At 45.6% G+C, this 15,551-nt stretch overlaps 1 protein-coding gene across 5 annotated transcripts in view; it reads left to right on the top strand.

Moving 5' to 3' along the window:
• The window catches only part of LARS2 (leucyl-tRNA synthetase 2, mitochondrial), a 146,967-nt gene that overhangs the window by 74,075 nt on the left and 57,341 nt on the right, over positions 1-15,551 (top strand). For all 5 annotated transcript variants that reach the window (XR_008706380.1, XM_055558840.1, XM_055558839.1 and 2 more), the window contains 2 exons: positions 14,551-14,658; positions 15,109-15,268. Coding sequence is in view for 4 of the 5 variants with exons in the window: in XM_055558840.1 (XP_055414815.1) it covers positions 14,551-14,658; positions 15,109-15,268 (268 nt within the window). In the remaining variant the exon portion in view is untranslated. The remainder of the gene's footprint in view (positions 1-14,550; positions 14,659-15,108; positions 15,269-15,551) is intronic.

The following is a 15,551-nucleotide window of genomic DNA, read 5'->3' as shown; positions in this document are numbered from 1 at the left end:
TGGAGCAGAAAGGCTGCCCCTGAGGAGCAGTGGTATACGGGTCTAGGCCCCTGGTGTCCCTGGCTCCTTAAGAGTCCCCTGTGCTCTGGATTAGGGACCCTGGGGTACCCTTGTTCTGATCCCAAGGCCTGGAGTTCCCCGTGAAAGTATTTGGCCCTCTCCTGGAAAGTGGGCTGTTGCCTGGCTCTCTGCTCCTGCCCTCAGGTCCTCTCCCAGCCCCAGAACAGAGAGTTGGGTCACAGGTGGTGCCAGGAAATGCCTCCTCTGAACAGCGCGCAAGTCCTCATGCTCTGTCATGAGACTTTGCAGAGGGATTGGTCAGTGGGGTTTGGCCCCTCTGCCCCACCCTGCCGCCCAGAAAGATCCTTGGCTCCCGTGTCTCCTCCCGTGTGTGCAACTTGGGTCTTCACATGGTGGGCCGTGCACCGGGGAGATGTTGGCTGAGGAGGGAAAGTTTCTGAGCAGCCAGACGAGCAAGTAAGAACCATTTCACAAGCTGTCAGATTCTCTGCAGGGCTGTTGTGATAAAAAGCTGTGAGGACACAGGCTGGGGCCAGAGTTAACGATCCTAATGCTGAGGTTTATGTACTGTGAGGGGCAGGGTTAAGCCCAGTGGCTTGAAAGCTGTTACCGCGATCACCCCCGTTATGCTCCGCTGTGGCCAGTCGAGGCTGAGAGTGGCCTCTTTCGTCCCTGCTTGTAAGAAACAGTTGATCAGCGCCTGCGCAGTAGGGGCCGCAGAGCCCAGACCCCCTGAGCTGGCGCTCAGAGCAGCCTCGGAGCTGGCTTCTGCCGGAGTGCCCCTCCAGGCCCCAGCTGTCACTTGTTCTGGAAACAGCAGACTCTGCTCCCATCCCAGGATCAGGTTTTGACTCCCTGTCTCACAAAGCTAATTAATTGTTAAATTCTGCTCCTTCTTACATAATATCTCATACTTCCTTCTGTTCTCCGTTTCACCTCCTCTCCGGGATCTTTTCTCTCCTACACCATGAGCCGAACCCTGTTCTTCACCTTCCATCCTAGCCTCTCAGCCCTCCTCACGGTGATCATTCGCTGGTGCCAAGGGGTACAGGGAAGTCCTTCTGGTGTGGGGATGGGAGCAGACAGGTAGGAGGGGGGGACAGAGGCAAAAGGAAAGAGAGTGATTTGAGGCTGACCGTGCCCCAGCACTTTGCCGGCGAGCAGGAGGCTGCCGGGGGTGAGTCAGGAGACTTGTCACCACCCCCTCCCCACCACAGCCCCAGCCAAGGGACCAGGCTCCTCAATTCCAGCCGGGGGTGACGGGAGACCTGCTGGGAGGCCTCCGGCCGACTCTTAGCAGGCCTTAGGGATCACTTCTGCCTGGAAGAGCTCATCAGAGTTGGTGCAGGTCTGGGTTCCAGCTCTGGATTCAGAAACTGCTGTATTTCATGACAGAATAGGCAGATTTCCTCTCCCCTAGACGTAGTGCCTACCTGCTGCCTCGGGAATGTCCCACCATGAGATCAGCTCCAGGGCCACCTCATTTCCTACCCCTGAGTTCTTGCCTGCACCATGTCCCTCCCATCTACTGAAGACAGCCCGCCTGCACACCCACTTCTGTGCGAGAATGAACAAGAACTTCTGAAGGGAGGAAACGCAGTCTCCAGCTTGGCACACATGCTCTGCAAGCAGGAAGGTTTCCTTTATTATTTTTGTTTCGGAGATAGGAGAAATGATTTGTTGTTGTTGTTGTTCAGTAGCTCAGTCACATCCAACTCTTTGCAGCCCCGTGGACTGCAGCATGCCAGGCTTCCCTGTCCTTCACCATCTCCCAGAGCTTACTCAAACTCATGTCCATTGAGTTGGTGATGCCATCCAACCATCTCCTCCTCTGTCACCCTCTTCTCCTCCTGCCTTCAGTCTTTCACGGCATCAGGGTCTTTTCCAGTGATCGGCTCTTCGAATCAGGTGGCCAAGTATTGGAGCTTCAGCTTCAGCATCAGTCCTTCCAATGAATATTCAGGGTTAATTTCCTTTAGGATTGATTGGTTTGATTTCCATGCAGTCCAAGGGACTCTCAAGAGTCTTCTCCAACACCACAATTCAAAAACATCAATTCTTCGGTGCTCAGCCTTCTTCATGGTCCAACTCTCACATCCATACTTGACTACTAGAAAAACCATAGCTTTGACTAGACAGACCTTTGTTGGCAAGTAATGTCTCTGCTTTTTAATATGCTGTCTAGATTTGTCTAGGAATGATTACTAGGGGAAAATGGGACAGATACCTTAATAGTGTATTTCTTATTGTATACTGACAATGAAATAAATTATAAATTTGATTAGAAAAAGCAATGAAGAGAAAGTAAGCATTCCATCTTGCTCTTACACGTCTCTAGTAGCCTTTCTGAGCACCCTGGCCGGTCCTTTTGGAACATAAAGGTGTCCTTCGTTCTCGGGGTGCTAGCCTGGACTCCACTGGACAAGCAAAGAGAGTGAGTAGCACCTCGTTGGGGGCCATCCCTGGAGGGCTAGTGGGTGTCCCAGTGAACCCTTTTAGCTTAGGGAGTCACTGGAATTTTAACACTGGAAGAAAGCCAAGAGAACATTATACAGGCTTCTCCATGTTAGGCCTAGTCTCCCAGGCTTTCTAATCCCGGCCATGACCTGAAAAACATAAAAGCCGGCAAAAACCCCCTCATGCCTGCCTTTACTGCTACTGGAAATTACAAAATCAATATGATGTCTAAACACAAAGGGATACGGTGCTGCTTCATTTTAAGCAGCTCACATCCTGCCCTCCTCCTGGCTCCCCAGGGGCGCTGCTGGCCAGACTGAGGAGTCCCAGAAAATTACCACCTGAGCTCACTTCTCATTTGATACCTGGGGCCCCCAAGCCTAGGAAAGCCAGGACAGCTCGAGTGTCCCTGGCCCTGGGCATGTGCTTGATCTGCCTACTCTTGAGCACTAATCCCAGAGCAACCAGGCGTCTCCAACAACCACAGCAGAGGGCAGTCAGAGGGCGGGTGTTGTGGGAAGGAAGGCGAGTTAAGGAATGTTGCAGGAGGTCCAAGAGAGGGCACAGATGGCCAGATAACAGAGAGTGCAGTGGGTTGTGGTTTGCTGGTCTATTCCTGATGGAATTGGTTTGTTGGCCTCAGAACTGAGCAGTGTCATGTTCTATGTCAATTCTCTACTCCAACACCCTTTCCTTACCCCAGGGCTTTCTGAACCCAGCTGCCTGGAGAACAGTGAGACCGGACCAGTGGCTGCCCCTGCTATGAAGGAAGTGACAGTCATTAGGAGATACCTACATATCCATATTACATTATTCTGTTCTGTTTTTCAAAGTAAGCATTTTCTTATAGAAAGGGGCCATTTTCCACAGTATCTTTCCATTTCTCTCTATATTTGCTTACTATTCCAAGGTAACTGACTCTGAGTGTCAGATTTATTCAAAATAGATTTAATCCTTTCTAGAGGTATAACAGGGAGAAGGAAATGGCAACCCACTCCAGTATTCTTGCCTAGAGAATCCCAGGGACATAGGAGCCTGGTGGGTTGCTGTCCATAGGGTTGCACAGAGTAGGACACGACTGAAGTGACTTAGCTTGTGTGCATGCATTGGAGGAGGAAATGGCAACCCACTCCAGTGTTCTTGCCTGGAGAATCCCAGGAGCAGAGGAGCCTGGCGGGCTGCCGTCTGTGGGGTCGCACAGAGTCAGACACAACTGAAGCGACTTAGCAGCAGCAGCAGCAGAGCTATAATAAGTTGTGAACACTGGTACAATGTAAAAACTCTCGTTTAAAACCAGTGTATAAACAGCATAAGTTTAATTATGTAAAAACATATGCACAACTACACACACTCATACTGCATTTTATCAGTTCTAACACACGATTGGTTTTAAAGTGTATGCTCCAACTAGAATAAAAAATGCTGTGGATCAAAGACACCATTGATTGTAAGGCCTGCCCAGATTTCAGGATTTGTGGGGAAAACATGCATCTCAGAGTCAGTAGAAGATGGGATTAATTAGGATGGAAGGATGTAGAGCAAAGATTAAGACTGGTCTCCCTGGATGCTGAAGTTGATTTGGGGTAATGGTTATCTTTTTCCATCCTTTTCTGTCTTTTCTAAACTCCCCATAATGCTTATTGTTATTTTGAAAATTGTAAAAATGCAAAGCAGCCTGATAGCAGGGTTAGGTCAGCATTGATCTACACTAAATCTCTAGACCTGAGTGTCTTGGAAAAGGATAGTTTTATGTTCCTGCAAGTTTTAAGTTAGCAGGTAGACTTGCAGGATGTCCCCAGAGACATCTGTCCCCATTTTGTTTGTCTTGATCAGACCAATAAAAGCTTTTAGCCTTGCTCCCAAGACTCCCCTTTCCTGGAACAAAACCACCTTTTCAGGCAAAGGTAGCCTCATGCCACAGGTTGGGCTGAGTCCCATATTCTGTTTGCAGGATAGTGATTTAATTTCTTCCTCCTCCTGAGGGGTACAGTTGTGTATGTACTTAGTCACTCAGTGGTGTCTGACTCTTTCTGACCACCCCCCAGACTGTAGCCCGCCCGGCTCCTCTGTCTATGGAATTTTCTAGGCAAGACTACTGGAGTGGGTTACCATTTCCTCTTCCAGAGGATCTTCCCGACCCAGAGATCAAACCCGTGTCTCTTGAGTCTCCTGCATCAGCAGAAGGATTCTTTACCACTGAGCCAACCTAGGAAGCCCAGACTCTCTTTTATCCTGTGGAGCCAGGGGTAGTGAAGTGATGTGAGCGGTCTCTGGGAATCAGAAGCTGTGTCATGAGACAGGTGGCTTTGTCCTTGAAAGAGTTTGTTTTCCATCATCTGCGCTATGAGGAGCACAGTGGTGACATTTCAGAACCTGTAGTCACCATCTCTTAGAAGTCAGTAGAATTTAAATCGTTTTGCTATTGGTTAGCAAATAGCAAAAAAGTGGGTTACTTGAGTCAGAGGAGAACAGAAACATAAACCAAGGCTGATGCATTGCCTGAGCTGATACATGAATAAGAGGAGATTGGTCAGTCTGGCTGCACCACAGCTTCCTGGTTTCCTTCATCACATCCTCTCCCACTGAGCGGGCACACAGGACGACCCCTGGCGATGATACCCAGGGAGCACTTATTTCTTTCTAGCTGCTGGGAGACTGTGTAATAGCACTTGGTCTCTTCCTCCTTTTCGCATGGCTGAGATACACCCCGGACATAAGCATGGGCTGCTTGATGCCTCTCCCTCTTGCCCCTGCAGTCCCGTGAGCCACATCTTGTCGGCAAGTCATACATCATTTTCAGGGTGCCTTCTCTGGTAGCTCAGTGGTAATGAATCTGCCTACAGAGACCTTGATTCGATCCCTGGGTTGGGAAGATCCCCTGGAGAAGGGAATGGCAACCCACTCCAGTATTCTTGCCTGGAGAATCCCATAGACAGAGGAGCCTGTAGGGGCTACAGTTCAGGTCGGACACGACTGGGCAACTAACGCGTTCACTTTCACATACGTTGCTTAGACCTGATGGTTTCCTTTCTGGGTTAACAGTACCTTCACTGGAACTGAGACCGTTGGATAGCACAACTGTATTTGTAAGGGAATGTTTTTCACTGAGATGCTGTAGCAAATGGATTTTGCTAGAAATGCATATTGCACTTGAGAAGAAAGGTTGAAGGAGGACCATCAGAGGGAGGTAAACAAGATAAATGTCATGCCAGAGCTTTTTCATGTATCATCTTCCTGCATGACTTCATGCCAGAGCCAAAGCAGAAGTGCGAGACTTGAAAGGGAAAGAGTTTACTCCTCTGGAATGTTCCAGAGGGAACGTCTAGATTTTTTAAACATCTTACTGGCTTCAGAATTGACTTTTCTTTATTACAACTCAAATATATACTGTATCTTTCAAGTCACTGCACTGAAATGATTCCAAAGACAGAAAGACTAAAGAAATCTTGGTAACAATAATAAGTTTTAGAAAAAAATAGACAAATTATAATCCAAAAATAATTGCTAATCAGATCATACTGATTCAGAAGAAGGCTGAGTGTTAAGCTTTTATAAAATGTCCATTTTAATTAAATATCATTAAATCCCACTTCAAATCTGTATCTAGCTCTCATAGTTCTGGTTTCTTAACTTTCCCCTTACTGGCTAATAAACCCACTTATTTTAAAAGGTCTGTATTTCTCAGTTTTCCTAAACTTTTTGTTGTTGTTGTGTAGTCACTAAATCCTGTCCAACTCTTTGCAGTCCCACGCACCATAGCCCCCCATGCTTCTCTGTCCTTGGGATTTTCCAGGCAAGAATACTGGAGTGGGTTGCCATTTCCTCCTCCAGGGGGTCTTCCCAACCCAGGGATCGAACTTGCTTCTGCTGCATTGGCAGGCAGATTCTTTACAGCTGAGCCACCAGGGAAGCCCAGCCTTTTTTTTTTTTTTAACAAGGTCTTTAAAATGTGTCATGTGTTTAAACCATGTCTTCTAGAATTCTTGTTTATGGCTTTGATGTACTTTGTTCTTCATGCTTTGGCTCACATCCTGTCTTCTCTTGGGAAGTATGGATTTACTCCTGGCATTATTTCTGCTTCTTTGAAGGAAAAATCAGATTAGTCATGCTAAATCTAATCCTCTTATCCCCAGCATTGTAGTTTCGATCTTCCTCTTTCTTACTCCTGATTCTGCTTTCTTGTGACTAAAGCCTTTTCGGTTGGGTATGTACTTCAGTGCATCTCCTGGTGGTCCATGCTCTTAAACATGGGCTCACACTGCACAGTGCTTTTTCAGCTTCTGAAAGCATCTCCATTCATGTGTTGTGAAGCAGTTGTGGCTGTTGTTTCAGACTTATCCTAGTTAAATGATTATGAAGCCCCTTGTAAACCATACTCCTACATATAGCCTACATAGAAGTACTTCTGTATATATGCTAAATAATAACCACAGAGAAACTTTACAATTGGGCTTCAACTGAGTATTAAATACGATAATTATTTGTGAAAATTAAGTGAGGAGCCCATTCACCTTGTTCATGTCTAGGTTTTGCATATGGAAGAAGCGGTCTTTTTTTCTTTAATTTACAGGCAATTGCCTGAAAACTTGAGTGTGATGGTCCCAGAACAGTCAGATTTGGATCATTCATTATTCGGGGATCTGCTGTTGACTTGGTCAAGTGAGCCACTTTTTCATTAATTAAATGAAAGGAGATGAATAAATGAATGGTTTCCAAGTCGTGCCCAAGCCTGGCAAGTGGATGGAGAGGGGAAGGAGGAGATAGCAGAGAACCTCCTAATGGTTCAGCCTTCAACTCTTAGATATTGGGGTCCCTCAGATTTTATATGGAAAAGGATTTCATAGCACTTTAGTAAAGAGTCTCAAAGCCTGCTGTTTTCCCAAGTTTTTGGATTCTGTGAACCAGTTAAAAAAAAAAAAAAAAATGTGTTAGTCTCTCAGTCATGTCCAACTCTTTGAAGGCCTCCTCTGTCCATGGAATTCTCCAGGCAAGAATACTGGAGTGGGTTGCTGCTTCCTTCTCCAGGGGATTTTCCCAACCCAGGGATCAAACCCAGGTCCCCTGCCTTGCAGGCAGATTCTTTACCATCTGAGCCCCCAGGGGAATTAGGTTGGCCAGGGTGGGGAGGGGAGGCAGGCCCATTGGCAAATAGAATGACTTGAGATGAACCCTGTCCCCTGTCACTATAACTGCAAAACACCACGGAAAGGATATACTCTCAACAAACATGCCAAACAGGTAAAACCAGTTCTGTGCATTGAACAACCACAGATGCTCAACAGGCTGTTCCTGTTGTGGTGGGGATTTGATGGGGCCCTGGCCTGAGCTGAGGGGGGCTTGTTGAAGGCGCCTGCTTGTTGGGCAGGTGCTTTCTGGAGGCCTGTTCCTCAAAAAATCAGTCTTGAATAATGAGTTTATTTTACAGCGGAGACTAAAAAGGGCTTGCTCAGTTGTTCTCCAGAGGGTGGTTTCTTTTCTTTTTCTTCATTTCTTTTGATTTTTAAAAATATTCATAGATTCGGTAAGGATTTAAGCAGGCGTACATTTTTCTCTGCCACAATTAGCATATCAAAACATTCACATTTCACTCTATTTGAATCTTTTGTCCTCAGCGAGCTGTGAATATTTTAAGCAAAAGCACTTCCATAGGGTGTATTCTAGCCTTGACAGTTCAATCTGGAAGAAAAACACCATGAGAAAGTTTATAAACTGAGGCTCAGTACTGGAGGGGAAGGGACGGGGCAGCAAGGGTGTCAGAAATGGACCCTGTGAGCTCCGAATTGTCTGTGGCAGGAAAGGATGGGTTGGAGATGGAGCCAACCGTCAGATCATGTCACATGGGTTTTATCTGATGGAAGGACAGCAGATCCCATGAGACCACATGTAGGTTTGCTTGGAAGTTAAATGGAATCTCAGTGATCCTTGGAAAGGAAAAGCTGTGGGTCATTCGGAGTTCATAAAGTCCTAGTTACGTGCTTGCTGACATTTAAGATCCCTTAAATGCTGCATAAATTGGAAAGTTTTCTAAAATATACAATTGTATCAGAAGGCTTTTTAATAGTTTATAAACATTATGTCTTATTATTCTAATATTAATATATAATTAATATATTCAAGATTTTAACACTTTTGCTACAGTGATATCAAGACAGTACAGTTTTAGCTAGCATGCATCACGACCTTGAGGGACTTCTCTAGTGGTCCAGTGGCTAAGGCTCCATGCTTCCAGTGCAGGGGTCCCAGGTTTGATCCCTGGTCAGAGAACTAGATCCCACTTGCCACTATTAAAATCCCGCATACTGTAAGAAAGACTTGAAGATGCCATGTGCCACAACTGAGACCCAGCACATTCAAATAAATAATTATTTCTTTTAAAAAAGAGGTTGAAACTTTTAAAGTACATTATCAGATAGGAACCTTGATTGAAGCAATCTGAAGTTACTCTGGTTAACTTAAGCCAAAAGAGAATTGATCAGAAGAGGATCAGGTTCCTCATAGCTGGATGGGAAGCTGGAGACACAGGCCTGGGCAAGAGTCAGGCAGAACAAGAGCACAGCTGAGATCTTGTCCCAGGAATGGTCTTTCTAAGTCTGCGCCGCCTCTCAGTTCTGGTGTGGCATTTAAACCAGTTGACCCTGTGCCTCTGGGTCCCCCCTCAGTGTTCTGACTGTGCTGAGCCCATGATGGGTTACACTGTTAACTTCAACAGGGGAGAAGAGTAGGGCGGGAAGAACACCCCCTTTCTAGCTTTCATAGTTGGTGATGGGGCCCTGCCACTTACCCATCTTGTAATTCCCCTCCCTACCCTCCCCAGAAAGGAGAGACTTCAGATGCTGGACGGCTTAAACAATAAAAGTTCATCGCGCAGTTGGGGAGCAAGTTTCTGAGGAAGGTGAATCGTAGTTAAATGAGGCTTAAGGAATGAGTTTTTGGTCTCACTCAAGGGAGCTCAGTGATGTTGTGCAGATTGTTAGCCCTCTGGGAGCCTCTGGGTCCTCATCTTAAGAAAGGGAGTTTTGATCACAACCCCAGCCCTATGACTCTGCAACCAGAGTCTTCTTTCCAGGAAACAGATACAAATATGAATAGGATAATAGAAGCAGGGAGGTCTTTAAGAAGTGCCTCTTTTACCTTAGAGAATGATAAGTTGAAACTATCTGAAATACAGATGCAGGAAAGCTGGATTTAAGGAGCTCTGCTAGAGAGGAGTCACTGCAGAGTGAGGTGCAGGAATGCGTGTGGACTTAGGAGTCAGCTGCACCTTGCTGCTGGTGCTCTTTCACAGTTCCGCCCTGTACTTGTGGACTGACTTAGAGGAAATTCCTCAGGCTTGTTTTCTCATCTGTGAGGTGGAGATAATACTCCTTGATAACACTCCTTGACCATGGTGAAGATTTAAATGAGGACCCATACGTCAAAGTGCCTGCTGCATAGGAAGCAATCTACTAAGGTTACTGCTTCCCTCCCTAGAGGCCTGGGGATCTGGTTCTAGAACATAGTCTTGCTCTCTGAGTCTCCCCCTGGAGGGGAGGGAGTTAAATGGGAATTTAATGAGCATTTGCCCAGTTCAAGTTCACAGTCCCAGGCTCTAGGCCAGGCCTCTTGTGGGGTTTAAAGAAAAACCAGAGTTTGTCCTTGCATTACTGAGCTCACAGGCCAACGTCTCCCTGTGCCATACTCTCTGGGAGCAGTATGAGAGAAGAGTTGTGACCTGTGTAATACCAAACTTAGTAGAAAGTCGTTGTTTTACTTTTACATTTTTATTATAAAATGAAACACAGATAACTATATAAAACAAATATGTAGTTTATTGAATTATTTTAAAGCAGCTGCCCTTGTAGGTCAAGATAGTGGATCTCGCCAGCACTCTACAAGCCCTCTACATGCCTCATCTCGATGTAACTGCCCCCCGAGCCCCCACAGTCACCACTATCCTGACTTTAAGAATAGTCACATCCCTGCCTTTCTGCCGGAGAAGGCAGTGGCACCCCACTCCAGTACTCTTGCATGGAAAATCCCATGGATGGAGGAGCCTGGTGGGCTGCAGTCCATGGGGTAGCTAAGAGTCGGATACAACTGAGGGGCTTCACTTTCACTTTTCACTTTCATGCATTGGAGAAGGAAATGGCAACCCACTCCAGTGTTCTTGCCTGGAGAATCCCAGGGATGCGGAGCCTGGTGGGCTGCTGTCTATGGGGTCGCACAAGAGTCGGACACAACTGAAGCGACTTAGCAGCAGCAGTAGCAGTACCTTTCTCTATAGCTTATCACCTAGATGTGCCTCCCTGGATAATATAGTTTATTCCTACCCTTGTCTTTTAAATTTGATGATGTCTGCTAAGTGTTTTAATCTGTAGGTTTCCCTCTTTATCCCTTTCTCTTCCTTACAGTTTATCGGTTGAAGGACTGGGCTGTTTGGCCCATAGTTTCCTGGGTTTTGCTGACTGGATACTGATCCTGGCACATTTACACACGTCCCTGTGCCCCCGGACTTCCTGGCACCTTTTTCATTTTTGTTTTTTGGCTGCACCGTGCAGCATGTGGGATGCTGGATCTTAGCAATTCCCCATCCAGGATTGAACCAGGGCCGGCTGTATTGGGAGTATGAATCTTAACCACTGGACCACCAGGAAAGTCCCACCTGGCCCTTCTTATTCCACCAAATACAACGTCTTCTATAAAGGAGCTCAGTGGCCATATTGTAGTTGAACTGGATGGGAACATGGAATCTTTGGTACATGATTCACTCATAATTGAGATACCTCATATCATCTTCTAATTTCCATGGCAGCTGATTTCTTTTGAAAGAATTTCTAGGAAAACCTTATTTTAGATGAAGTTTACATTGCAGTTCTTACCAACTGACTCATTTTTATCCCTCACGCATCTTTAGAATGATATATCGAAGATCAAATCCCAGAAATCCCATTAACCTCTGGGTTATGCAAAAATTAGTTGTTCAGTTTTTCAAGTCTGTGGTGTCAGTAACAGAAACTGTGTGTTTCTAATATTTGTTTGGTAGCTTTCTTAAACTGTTACAGGCATATGTAGCTCTGCAAATTCATGTTCCACTTATGTCAGCCAGGAAGGGAAAATATGGAGAAACTATAGTTTATCTGAAAGAATGTGGGAATAGGCTCTTTTAATCAGTAAGTGTTCTCCTTAGCTTAATGTGTTCATACGCACCTTCATGTATGTGGTAGTTTCTAAGGAATTTGTATGCAACTCAATACATATAAACTATATATGAATATAATTTAACATTTCTTCAATGAGTCATGATCTTATACTGCCTTACAGCCATCACTATGGGTGATTTTTAAAGAATGATTTATTATTCTACTTGTTGACTGCGGTGGGTCTTTGTTGCTGCACACAGGCTTTCTCTACTTGTGGCAAGCTAGGGGTACTCTTCGACCGAGTCCAGAAGATTGAGATGATAAAATACAGGTTATTGTGTGTTTTGCTAGAAAATATTACCCAGAATCTTCTCACAAATCCTAGTTATTACCACCTTCCATTCATCCTGTTAACATAGCCTAGCCTCTGGCTAAGCATGAAGTTTACTTGCATTTTATGAGTACTCAACAATAGAGAAGAAAATCATATTTCTACATACAGTTCATTGTCAAAAGGGTATTAAAATTTCTCATTGAAAAAACAATAGAAAATAAAATTGATGTTAGGGACTCTGGCAATCCTGCTTTTGTGTATGCCCAAACTCCGGGAGTTGGTGATGGACAGGGAGGCCTGGCATGCTGCGGTCCATGGAGTCGCAAAGAGTCGGACACAACTGAGTGACTGAACTGAACTGAACTGAAGCCTCCAACGTCTGGATGAGGTCCTGATGCTAAGGGGTGAAGAATTAATACATTCTTGGGAATAAACTAATGAATGAACTCATCTCTTGTCAGCCTGTAGGTGTCCATAATCCACAGTTTATGCCTCAAAATAAATTTCCAAATCCTGAAGCTTGCAGCCTCTCCCAAATAAATGAGAATGGATGGATAGATAGATGACAAATACAGAAAATGCTCTGTGTTGTTTATCACATGATTGAGTAAGAGTCTCTTCACTGTAGGTGAAAGAATGCAGTTAGTAAGTCTGGAAGGATCATAACAAACTGGGAAATTCTTCAAGAGATGGGAATATCAGACTGCCTTACCTGCCTCCTGAGAAACCTATATGCAGGTCAAGAAGCAACAGTTAGAACTGGACATGAAACAATGGACTGGTTCCAAATTAGGAAAGGAGTATGTCAAGGCTGTGTATTGTCATCCTGCTTATTTAACTTATATATAGAATACATCATGCAAAATGCTAGGTTGGATTAACCACAAGATGGAATCAAGATTACCAGAGAAATATTAATAACCTCAGATATGCATATGACACCACCCTAAGGGCAGAAAGTGAAGAGGAACTAAAAAGCCTCTTGATGAAGGTGAAAGAGGAGAGTGAAAAAACTGGCTTAAAACTCAACATTCAAAAAGTGAAGATCATGGCATCTCGTCCCATCAGGTGATGGCAAATAGATGGGGAAAAAATGGAAGCAATGACAGACTTTATTTTCTGGGGATTCCAAAATCACTGCAGATGGTGACTGCAGCCATGAAATTAAAAGACACTTGCTCCTTGGAAGAAAAGCTGTGACAAACCTAGACAGCATATTAAAAAGCAGAGACATCACTTTGCTCACAAAGGTCCATCTAGTCAGAGCTATGATTTTTCCAATAGTCATGTATGGATATGAGAGTTGGACCATGAAGAAGGCTGAACACTGAAGAACTGATGTTTTCAAACTGTGGTGATGAAGAAGAGTCTTGAGAGTCCCTTGGACAGCAAGGAGATCCAACCAGTCAATCCTAAAGGAAAGCAACTGAATATTCTTTGGAAGGACCAATGCTGAAGCTGAAGCTCCAGTACTTTGGCCACCTGATGGGAAGAGCTGACTCACTGGAAAAGACCCAGATGCTGGGAAAGATCGAAGGCAGGAGGAGAAGGAGATGAGAGAGGATGAGATGGTTGGATGACATCATCAACTCAATGGACATGAGTTTGAGCAAACTCTGGGAGATGATCAAGGACAGGGAAGCGTGGCGTGCTGCATGGAGTGGCAAAGAGTCTGACAAGACTTAGAGACTGAACAACCAGTCTGGGTTTTAGTCCTGGCTCATCTTTTCCTGTAGGTGGTGCGAGTGGCAAAGACCCCTGCCTGCCAATTCAAGAGATGCGGGTTCCATCCCTGGACTGGGAAGATCCCCAGGATGAAGGCATGGCAACCCGCTCTAGTATTCTTGCCTGGAGAATCCCCATGGACATAGGAGCCTGGCACACTACATTTCATTAGGTCGCAAAGAATCAGACACGACTGAGTGACTTAGCACGCATGCACACACACATGGATTAAAATTTGACAAATATCAATGAAAATAAAATGTGTGCCTCTAATAGCAAATGTTACACAAATCAATGTGATGATTTCTGTTGAGCTGATTTTTATTTTTACAATAGATTTATAATGTTCTATATATTCTATAGCTGAGCTATAGAATAGCCATGGCTTATCTTAGAGTTTAAAAATTCATAAACGTGTGCTTCTTTTGTTTAGGTTCTAGACTGGGGAGGAGAATGCCCCAACCACATCCGTCAAAGATAAGCATATCATTGTTCAGTTGTTAAGTGGTGTTTGACTCTTTGCTGCCCCATGGACTGCAATGCGCCAGGCTTCCCTGTCCTTACTATCTCCCAGAGTTTGCTCAGTTTGATGTCCATTGAGTCGGTGATGCCATCCAACCATCTCATCCTCTTCTTGTTAACTTTCTTCTTTCTCTGAAACCTTGGCTCACTGAGAATAGAGAAGTGGGTGAAGCCCATTTCGTGAAGTTGAGTCATGATGGGCCCATCTGTATAACCTTTGCTGGGCCCCTCTGATTGGCCAGTGAAGAAGAAAAGGGTGAATTCCTGAGCCTCAGTGACCCCAGTTCTCCCACCTTAGCAAGCCCCCAGTCACTTGCTTTGTCTTAAGCAGTCTGTAGTTTCTACTTCTCCATCCTCCTTTCATTCCTACAGGCCATGCAGGACGCGCTGGTGGACCTTCCGGAATGGTACGGGATTAAAGGCATGCAGGCCCACTGGATTGGCGACTGTGTGGGCTGCCATCTGGACTTCACATTAAAGGTGATTGAGCAGGAGCATCTGCAGCAGTTAATGCTCACAAACCCCCTTCTGCCTCTTTAGGCCTCTTTTTAGAAAAGTAGGTGCCTGTATTCATCACATAAATCCTGGAGGAAAGTATAGCGCCTTTCCCAGGACAAATAACATTGACAGTTATTGATTCGTGGACAGAGGAGCCAGGAACTGGGGAAAGCCTCTTTCTGGGCATGCTCTGACATCCTTTGATGGGGACCCCCAAGTAGGCCTGGGGGTGGGCCTTGGGGAAGCCTCCTGAAAGAGGAACTGCGGCCCGCTTCTCTCTCCCCCTGTCTGCCCCTGCCTGGGACCATCTCAGGCCCCCATATGCCTGCCGCTGCCTGGGATTGAGGAGGGGTGGGAACAGGGGATGTGGGCTGGGGAGCATGGCAGCCCAGAGTGGGGACTGAGAACTGAAACGACTCTGCCTCTTGTCAGGTTGATGGGCAAGTCACAGGAGAAAAGCTGAGCGCCTACACAGCCACCCCCGAGGCCGTTTATGGCACCTCCCACGTGGCCATCTCGCCCAGCCACAGGCTCTTGCACGGGCACAGCCCTCTGAAGGAAACCTTTCGGAAGGCCCTCATCCCTGGCCAAGGTGAGTGGGCAAGTTAAGGTTGAGACGGGGGCGTTATGCCTTACATTTCACAGAGTTCACGGTCCTTTCACACACGTCATCCCTTGTGATCTGTTCCTCTCCTTGGCCTGACTTTATGTGTCGATTTTAAAACGTGAGGATCAGAAAGAGACTTGAAAATAAGTTACTTTGAGTCAGTAGCTTCTCCGCTTCTTAAGTTTTTGTTTGAAAGTTCAACTCTTTCCCTTTAAATATAATCTAGATTCAAAGCTCTTTTCTGATAAGAATAGAATCTTGTGCTTAA

This window comes from Bubalus kerabau, chromosome 20, assembly GCF_029407905.1.
Source record: "Bubalus kerabau isolate K-KA32 ecotype Philippines breed swamp buffalo chromosome 20, PCC_UOA_SB_1v2, whole genome shotgun sequence".
NCBI classification, from domain to species: Eukaryota; Metazoa; Chordata; class Mammalia; order Artiodactyla; family Bovidae; genus Bubalus; species Bubalus kerabau.
The sequence above is the reverse complement of the archived record's forward strand: the minus strand, read 5'-3'. Positions and strand labels throughout refer to the sequence as shown.